Here is a 9,640-nt window from a genome sequence, read left to right as displayed (position 1 = left end):
ATTGACTTGTCTTCGTACTACCAGTCCCAGCGGGCTGCGAGTGCGGCAGTGTGGCGTCTGGGCCGGTAGCCGGGATCGGGGCTCTGGGAACTGTGGGCTGACTCCGGGAGCTGTGGGTCGGTGGGGACGGGACCGGACCAGACCGGACTGCCAGCCCCAGCTGCAGCTGCCTGCGGCGTGGCGGAACCAATTAGCCGGGCGGAACCAATAAGCCGGATCGCGCCGCGGGGGGGCGTGCCGGAAAGGCGCGCGCCGGGCGGAAGGCGGGAGGCGGCGCGGCGGTTCTAGCAGCTTCCACGGGCGCTCGGAGCGGAGGCGGCAATCCCGGTCCCGATGGCCAAGTGGGGGGAGGGAGACCCGCGTTGGATCGTGGAGCAGCGGGCGGACGCCACCAACGTTAACAACTGGCACTGGTGAGCGGGGCGGCTGCTCCCACACCTGCCGGGAGGCCCCGGGGCGGAGGGGGCTGCGCGGCCGGGGTCGCGGGCAGAGGGGCCGCCTCCCGTCCCGTCCCCTCCTCGGGGGCTGGTGCTGAGGCGGGGGTATCCGGGCTGATCCTCCGGGGCTGTCCCCGGCTGCGTGCTGCGATAGCGGGGTGCTCAAGCCGTGGTGTGCCGGGGGAATGCGTGTAGGTGGCCTGGGGAGTAAATCTCTGTGTGTTTGTATTGGAGCGGGGTAGAGAGACAAGACTGGGGAACACTGGCTAGCCCCAATATGCACTGTCAGCGTGGCCTGTCCCAGATTCTCATCCCGCTCGGTTTTCCTGCAGGACGGAGAGGGATGCCTCCAACTGGTCCACGGAGCGACTGAAAGCTCTCCTCCTGCCTGTCAGGGTGGAGGGTGAGGAAGGGGCGTGTGAGGTGACAGAAGTGAGCAAACTGGATGGAGAGGCCTCCATTAACAACCGCAAAGGGAAACTTATCTTCTTTTATGAGTGGGCTATTAAGCTAGCGTGGACTGGTGAGTGATGTGCACCCCTGCTGTTTCAAGGTCAGTTTTATGTGTAATATCAAGGGTAAGGATACTTACCTCATTTGGGAAATAATAATAAAGGGAAGTATTGTATTTTGATACAATGCAAGTTTGCTTTGACAACAACCAGAGTAAGAACAATGTAATTATGATTGCAGGAACCTCAAAGACCGGAGTGAAGTACAAAGGTTATGTGGAGATTCCTAATCTCTCTGATGAAAATGACATCGATGAAGTTGAGGTAAGCACAGCTGGATGTATGGAGCATTCTAACAGGAATACTCACAGCATTAATATTTCTTTCCCTGTTACCTTTCTTAGAACATTTGTGTAGAATTTTTTTACTTCTAGGGACTGCTAAAGTTAATAGAATCAAAGAATAGTTTGGGTTGGATGAGCTCTTTAAAGGTCATCTATTACCAGCTTCTCAACCATGAGCAGGGACATCTGTCACTAGATCAAGTTACTCAGAGCTCCATCCTACCTGGCCTTGAACACCTCCAGGGATGGAGCATCCACAGATTGTCTGGGCAACCTGTTCCAGTGCCTCACTACCCTTAGAGTAAAGAACTAGAATAAATAGTTTCCTTCTAATTTTTAATCTAAATTTTTCCTCTTTCAGCTTAAAACCATTATCTTTCATTCTGTCACTACACTCCCTGATAGAGAGTCGCTCCTCTATCGGATTGTGTCTTTATCAAATTAATTCCTGTCTTCTAGATGCAGTGGGATCTGTAGCACGAGAAGATATTTAGGAATACATGTACTGTACTGTAGGCTGAGAGAGATGAAGTGAAAGATGAATAAAACTGCAGGGGTATTTATGAAAGTTGAGCCAAAGTCTGTTGTGATGAATTGAGTAGCAAAAGAACTGTGCATATTTGTCCATTGTTAATCAGTGCTTGTCTGTGTTGTTTAGATCCTTGTCAGCCTTGCTAAAGATGAGCCTGACACTAACTTGAAGACCCTGATGAAGCAAGAAGGTGCAAAGAAAATTAGAGATGCAATAAAAACTTACATCAGCACTCTCAAAACGGGTATGTAACTGAGAGGGAGAAGTGTTATGGGAACCGGTATAGACTAATTCTAAAGAAGGGATGGGGGTAAAGAGAAGAGTTGCTCACTCCATCTCTACAGAAAGGTGTCAGAGCAATAACAGTAACTTTGGGAAGAAGCATTTCTGGCTCTAGACAGTATAGCAAAGCCCAGAAAGATTGGTTTTGGTGATAGTAATAAACAGTATTTTTTAACTTATACTTTAAAACCGGCAATGCCTTTCATATCCTGGAGGTGTAGAGAAAATGAAAGCCAGTAAAATGTGTAGGTTACCTCAGTAACATAGTTACTGCCTGTGGCACAGTCTGGCCTCAGTTTGCTTACTCCCTTGGAAGATGATACCTTCTCCAGTTTGTGGTTTGTTTGTTGGGTTTTTTTTCCTCTTGCCACACTGGTAAAGACATCTAGTGGTACTTGGATTTTAGAATAACTGATATCTGGAAATTACTCTGCAGGTTTTGTTGATGTCTTTTAATGAGCTGCCTCAGCATCTGGATCAAATTTGGTTTTTTTAAAGTTAAATCTGAGTCCAGCAGTTGGAGTTAAATCAATGTGCTTTGGTTGAGTTTGGCTTTCCTCTCAAATACAGGCTGGGAATTCTACAGTTGCTTTTTGTATCCATTTACCTATATTACACTACATGTTCTAGATACGCTGGGTACAAACCACCACTGCTGTTTTTCCAGGATCAAATTTCTGTACTCTTGGTCTTTTTCAGGTGCTTTAGTGTTCAGGCTGGGAGATGCAGTCACCCCGTGAAAGATAAAAATGCTAGTGAGAAAAAAATGTATGATCTTGTGGACTGCAATGAATGAGAATAAGTGGGAACTAAGTATTGCAGGATATAGGTTTATGCACATATGATAAAATTTTGCTTTCTAGTGGAATTTTGCTACTCTGAACAGATGAAGAGGAAGAAAAAGGAGCAAAATGTTGTATAATTGGTAGAAGCAGAAATGACTGAGCTGGAGAGAAAGCAAATGTAGTTCTGAAGGAGGCTGAAGGTTCTGATGGAGATACAAAAGTGTTAGTACTGCTGGACAGGGCGCTGACAAGGCTTGCCTGGCTTTCCATGTGTATCCCTGGCATCTGATGTTGATAAGAGGGAGTTAGAACTTACTATTGTTTACTGCAGTAATTCAAAGAAATGAAGAGCCAGTGTGAAAATAAATGGAAAAGCTTGATTTGGTGTGTCTAGGCCAACAAGGCAAAAGTTTTTGAGGTGTGATTACAATTTATATTGGAGAGTGAGAGAGGAAAAACTACGTAAGTCTAAGGCTAACCAACATTAATGTGAGAGCAGTGTGTGGAAGATGCTATGTCTAGGCTGCAAAGAGGAGGTAAGTTCCTAATTGTTAGCAGAGGCAGATTCTGACACAGCCTTTGGTGGAGAGTAGTGAGGGAAAGAAGAGGTGTGTTTACTTTTTCTGAAAACTATTTCAAGTCATGGGGGCTAGCAAGAGCAAGGGGGAAACCAGGAACCCGTTTTTGATTGTACAGTCAAATTGTACTTGATCTTTTATTGGTTTCATGGGCACATTCCTGTCTTTGCAGAATTCACCCAGGGCATGATTTTGCCCACAATGAATGGTGAACATATGGAAACAGCACCTCAGGTGGCTCCTAAAGCAGAAGACCGTAAGGTAAACAAAACTGCAAACATGCTTTGGGATCAGTGAAGAAAGGTAGGCTGTATTAGATTTTGGGACTTAGAGGAGCAACCTATGTTGTGTATAGGATATCTACATTCAGGAACTGACAATCTGTGGAATAGGTGTGACTGTTTCCATTGGCAGCACATGATGTTTCTTCCAAGCATAGTGATAAGTCTGCTTGTTACATTTAAGCATGGTTGTATCTAATTGCATCTTTACCAAGAGCCTTTGTTTTTGTCCTTGGATATGTGAACCATTTTTCTTTTTTGGTTTGGGGTTTTTTTTGGTGCAAAAAAGTGTGTATGTGTTTGTTTTCCCTGTTGTTTTGTTAGACGGCTGCCAGGAGCAGTACTGCCACATCGCAGCCCAAATCCATAGGAGTCAAGATCCCTACCTGTAAGATCAGTTTGAAGGACACCTTCCTAACATCTCCTGAGGAGCTCTACCGGGTATTCGTTACTCAGGAGGTAATGCCTGGCTTATTCTCACTTGTTCTTTGCATATAGGAGGCTCTTCCTAATAAGCTTTTTAAGAAGTTCTGTAGGACACTCAGAATCCATGAGAACGGAATAAGAAAGCTGTTCTGCAGTGTAGTTGCTGAAAGCTTGTGTGTGCATCTTTTCACATAGCTGACAAGAGGGGATTAATGGCAACCGGAAGCAAGTTCCATGTAACTGTCAGCACCCATGTGTAGGTGTATGCTTTACTGCATGTGGCCAGATCACTTGGGGTTTACAGTTGTGTCCTTCTGGTTTGGTTTGGTTTTTTTTCCTTTTAAGGTTAGGTGGTATCAAAAGTGTGCTTTGGGAATAGCTTCCACTTTTCTGCACACTATTATATAGTTTAAGATGAGAAAGCAGCATTGTATCATTATTTAAACACAGTCTTAGTCTTTTGTTCTTCCTATTTTCATAAGAAAAATGAAAAAGCTGAGAATACTTTTTTCTTAGAACTAGGTTTCATTAAGAAATCAACAGAGTAAATCACTATGTGACTCAGAACACTGCATAGCACTAGAAAGCTGGAGGTTCTTTTCCTTGGGCAGATGAAATATTACTGTAGTGACTAAAAACTTGCTTTTCTGGCCAGGGCAGGGTTTTGTGTTTTGCTGAAGACCTTACGCTCTTGTCTTACCTCCTCTTCCAGAACTTTTGTAGCTGGGTGGGAGGTATTAGGCAACAAGTTTGCAGAAGATAATGTGAAGTAATACAGGTCTGCTCCTGAATTATTTTCAGATGGTTCAAGCTTTCACCCATGCACAAGCCACCTTGGAGGCCGATAAAGGAGGCAAGTTTCAGTTGCTGGATGGCAGTGTCACGGGAGAGTTTGTTGACCTAGTAAGTACTAACCAGTTCCAGTACCTCTTGTTCAGAGGGAGTACTGTTACCAGGCTGTAACTTATTATCAGTTCTGTTTACAATGCTTCTGTTAGCTAACTGTGGGGTTGTACCTGGTGCCCTATAGTTATCTATAATTTCTGTGGCTGTTGAAGCATTCCTAGTAGTATGGATTAATGCATCACACTTCAGTCTAGGGAGAAAATGTGGCTTCTAGTCATATCTCCCTTGTCTTTTTGTGATTTTACTTACCAGGGGTTGGAGGAGTGTTGAAGATAGTAATTGACCCTTTTTTAATTTGGCTCAATTGTCAGTAAAGTCTTCTGGATAGGGATTGTCTCAGTGTTTGTGGCTGTACTATTGCATACCTCTCTAGAAGGAGATTGAGAAGAAAAGGACACTTAAAATCTCTTTCCCTCTGTGTGTGTGTTTCTCAAGGGATCTCTAAGGCTTCACTCATATCAACACAATTCTAGATGTTTTCTATTAGACAGCAGGATTTACAAAAAATTACTACTCAGTCTTTGTCTCCCTTTTCAAGGTTCCTGAGAAGCAACTTGTTATGAAATGGAGATTTAAATCTTGGCCAGCTGGTAAGTAGTCCAGAAATTACTTGGCTGTCTTTGAAGGATACCAGCCCTGTTTGCCACACTTTGTTGTGGCTCGTGATTGGGCTCGTGATTGGGGGGCACAGATGTTCTGGGAGCTGCTCCAGTGTTATCCCAGCTTCCTGTCCCACATTATCATGTCTGCATCTTCAGCCCCTGTGTAGAGTAATGGCCAGGTAGGAAGGATGAAGTAGCTGCTTTGTGCAGCTGTGGCTGCAACTGCTTCAAACTGCAGGAAGAGGGAGCCCTCTCCTAGCTGTGTTTCTAGGGAAGGCCTTCAACTGCCCTAAGTAAACCCTCTGGGAGGACCTCGAAGAGTCTTTTAAATGGTGCCCTGTGAATGGAGGGGCAGAGCAGCCTCCGGGGGTGTATGCACGGTACTACACACTGCTGACAGATTTGCTTTGATTCCTCTAGGGCACTTTGCAACCATTACCTTGAACTTCAATGACAAAGGTGGTGAGACAGAGGTGTGCTTGGAAGGCAAGGGCATTCCTGCCAGTGAGGAAGAAAGAACAAAGCAAGGCTGGCAGCGCTACTACTTTGAGGGCATTAAACAGACATTTGGTTATGGTGCCCGCTTGTTTTAATACCAGTTGCTGGGAGGCTCTGCCTGAAGATTCTGCCACATGGACTGATAAATTTCTTGCCGGTTCCTTTCTAATCTTGGCCCTGCCGCTGAGTAAAGTGGGATGACAGGTGATGAGGAAGGCCATGGAGCAGCACCACTTTCAGTCCCTCACTGCTTTGTGCATGTCTTGTGCTGCAGGGGATTCTCTTACATGTACATACTTCTATTGCTAAATAAACCTAACTTAAAAAAACACTGTGGAATTTGTGTCCTCAAATTGGCTTGAGTTCAAAGGGTTGGGTGATAGGCTGAGGGAAAGATCTGTCTGGAAAAACACCAATCAATGAGGATTGCTGATGCCAATGTGATTTACTCCTCACTTCTGGGAGAGTAGAGAGCATGAGCTTGATGCAGTTTTTAGTCTGAGCAGCTGCTCATTTTCCCTCTGCTTTTGATCTGCCAGTAGTAAATGTTTCAAACCCTTCCCATTTTTGAAGGGAACTGTGATCCTGTTCAAGCTGTTCCTCTCCTTTGCATATCCCCTTCAACACAGTAATTTCTTACACTTCCACTAGTCTGCTCTACAAGAACGACAATCGTGCAAACTAGTGCCAGGGAAACTCCCACCTACAGAATGGTTCTGGAAGGTTGTGGGGCCCAGGGCCAGCTACCTCCCAGAGCTTGAGGCCAAAGCAAACTGGGTTTTTTCAGAAATAAATCCTACCTCTAGAGTCTTCTGCTCATCATACTTCAGCCATTGCTTTAACTGGTGCGGGAGAAAGAAACTGCTTGTTCTCACCTGCTGATACCTTAGTTCCTGGAGCTGTCTTCAAAAGCAGTAAACTTGTTTATAGGAGGGGTGAAAATATGACTGCTTAACCTCAAGGGTGACAGAAGTGCTTGGCTTCCTTTTTGAGGCATGAGCTTCTCTTGTATACCTTATTTTCTCCTAGTGTTTCCTACAGAGCTTCTTTAGTAAGCTAGAAGAGAGTAATGTTACTGGGTGAAATCTGCTGGTTTGGGTTTTTTTTCTTGGGGTTTTTTTACATTTTTTAAAATTTGAACTGTATTGTGGTAACTGTTTCCTTCAACAGAGGAGACAGGAAAAAAAAAATCAGTGCCTATTTAAAAAAAAACCCTGAATGTAGTTGTTGGAGTCGCCTTTTAAACTATGAAGAGCATTCTGCCTGTTCTCACTACTCCAAAGTGCTGAAGTATGAAAAAATCATGATAAAGTGTGTACAGACAGACATCAAGAATGCAGCATGGAACTAAATTCTGTAGTGTGTACTCATCCCTGAGCTGACCTGTGCGAGCAAAGGAAGTTGTACAAAGAGGCAGCTGTAGATGTGGTAGAACTTCCCTGTGCCATGCAGTGTTGTCTTCCCTAAAGCACTGCCTGGATGGGAAAATGGATGCAGGTATCTTGCCAGGATTTTTGTGCACAGCTGAGCTGCTGTATGCACCTGATAGGCTGGGGGTGGGTAACATGATGGAGCCACTCTGATCTCACTGTACAGCCTGTATGCTTGGTTTTCTGTTCGGGAAATCCTGGACAGAAAGATAGGAAACCTTAAACAGCAGGAATTCATGGCAAAAACTTGGTAAAATAAATAAAATTATTTAAAAATTGAAAAAAAATGAGCTTGTTCTAAGTCAACTTGAGACAAATGTGACAGCTGAGTTGGGATGTCTTTGCTGTGCTTTGGCAGCTATGCCACGGTAGCAGTGCTCACCTGCCGCAGGCTCTGCTGGCACAGCTGGGCCAGGGCAGCAGAAGGCAGGCCCTGCTAATCACCTGCTGCTGGAAGGTTAGGAAGTGGGACAGGAAGGCAACTGAAGTGGAATTTTAATTGCCTTCCTTTCATCACAAGCAGGGTTTACTTCAGGCATCCTGCTGCTACTCTAATAGGGCACGCTTTGGCCTCGGCCAGCAACCCACATGCATGGGGCTCATGGACTCAGGGCTTTGCTTGGAGGCCATTTGAGGGCTCTTCCAGCAAAACTGACTACCCTGAGTTATGCTGGAGCTTCCCCAGCTGGCTCCCTGCCCCCCAGGCTGGAAATCACCATCCCCACAGCAGCAGAACAGGCTGTGTAATGTAGCCATGCCTTGGCTGCTGTTCACACGTGAATCTCTTGGACTAACCTGGCAGTGAAGGAAAGCTTGTGCTAAAAGGCCAGGCTGTGCAGCTCTAATGGAGCACAGCAATGGTAATTAAGGCCTTACACCACTTCAGACATTTACTTGGTGAAGGAGATCTGAGCCTTAAGTCATGCTAGAGAAGTTTGCTGCACTACATCTGCCTACTGCCAGCAGCTACAGCTGACCTCTGGTGTAGCTACACCATGCTAGTGAGAAATCCCAGACCTCTGCTTTTCCTGGAAGTGTTGGGAGACAGTCACAGTTTAGTAGTCCTTCAGCTATTTGGAGAAGGGAGGGATGTGTAAGATTAGGGAGAAAAGCAAGGTTCAATATACTCTGGCCTAAAGCCTCTTTAAGAATTTGACATAGGATAAGAGGGACAGTCTGGTAAATTAAAGAAAACAAAGATTAAAAAACCAGAAAACAGAAGTGAATTTTTCACAGTAATGAAAGTCAGAGGTGGATCCTCACTGACTATGTCATTATGAAACACATAGAGATGAATAAGGAGCAACCATCAAACAATAAACCAAAAGAGGTCTTTGAACCTTTTAAAGACTGTAGGCAATGCTCTGTGTAATAGTTTTATTAGTAAATAAGGGAAGGCCTAATGTAGCTGCAATGAATCCAGTACATTTTGATATAGAAGAGAATATACTTGATAACTTAAAAGTGAAACCAAAACAAAAAAAAACCAAAACAAAACAAAAAAAAACCCAAAAAAAACCCCACATTACCACCGATGCTGTAAAAGACGAGTTTAGGAGACAAGTTTAGTATCAAAAATTAACTTGACCAAGTGGAAAAGTGAGGTCAGCAGGACTACAGCTGAAAACCTGCAGCATGTTGGGGTTTTGTTTTTTTTTCTAGTCTTCTGCTCCAGAGGTGTGCCACCACCACAGAAGACTAATGTGGCCACACTGGGGTGTGTCCCTTCACAAGCCAGAACAGGGGTGTCTGAAAGGTTTGTTTCTTCTTTGGAACTACAGTTTTAACTCAAGATCCATAGACCACAACCACACCTTGCTCTTTCCAAGGTTAATACCAGGCATTGCATTCAGGCCTGCTGTACAGGCTTTGGCTAAACTCTCCTGGCATTATCATTCTGTTTCTCTTTCCAGAGGAGATCCTTCCGGGCCCAGCTTTTTGTGTACTTTCTAAGAAGCAGATTCTTGGAGCTGAAGTCCTGAAAAAAATCAGACTGGTAATGGGATCTCTGTTGCTGTAAACATGTTCCTACAAAATCTCATGTTCATCCTGAGAGATGGGTTTTACTCACCCCACCTGTGCCCCAG

The 9,640-nt window shown here is 44.8% G+C and overlaps 1 protein-coding gene across 1 annotated transcript; it reads left to right on the top strand.

Moving 5' to 3' along the window:
• Nucleotides 1-17: 17 nt before the first annotated feature.
• Nucleotides 18-6,454, top strand: AHSA1 (activator of HSP90 ATPase activity 1). Its single transcript, XM_033062757.2, has 9 exons — nucleotides 18-413; nucleotides 770-960; nucleotides 1,131-1,213; nucleotides 1,892-2,009; nucleotides 3,583-3,671; nucleotides 4,016-4,150; nucleotides 4,919-5,020; nucleotides 5,562-5,613; nucleotides 6,046-6,454. Exons 1-9 carry the CDS (start codon nucleotides 334-336, stop codon nucleotides 6,216-6,218), a joined length of 1,023 nt encoding a protein of 340 aa, XP_032918648.1. The 5' UTR covers nucleotides 18-333; the 3' UTR covers nucleotides 6,219-6,454.
• Nucleotides 6,455-9,640: the final 3,186 nt, after the last annotated feature.

Source organism: Catharus ustulatus, chromosome 6 (genome assembly GCF_009819885.2).
Source record: "Catharus ustulatus isolate bCatUst1 chromosome 6, bCatUst1.pri.v2, whole genome shotgun sequence".
NCBI classification, from domain to species: domain Eukaryota; kingdom Metazoa; phylum Chordata; class Aves; order Passeriformes; family Turdidae; genus Catharus; species Catharus ustulatus.
The sequence above is the reverse complement of the archived record's forward strand: the minus strand, read 5'-3'. Positions and strand labels throughout refer to the sequence as shown.

What these genes read in the sequence shown, in the direction of transcription:
- AHSA1 (XM_033062757.2), top strand. Translation starts at nt 334, where the DNA reads ATGGCCAAGTGGGGGGAGGGAGACCCGCGTTGGATCGTGGAGCAGCGG. An exon ending in TATTAAGCTAGCGTGGACTG is followed by an intron (nt 961 to 1,130) that starts GTGAGTGATGTG and finishes TTATGATTGCAG; the next exon opens with GAACCTCAAAGACCGGAGTG. An exon ending in GGGTATTCGTTACTCAGGAG is followed by an intron (nt 4,151 to 4,918) that starts GTAATGCCTGGC and finishes AATTATTTTCAG; the next exon opens with ATGGTTCAAGCTTTCACCCA.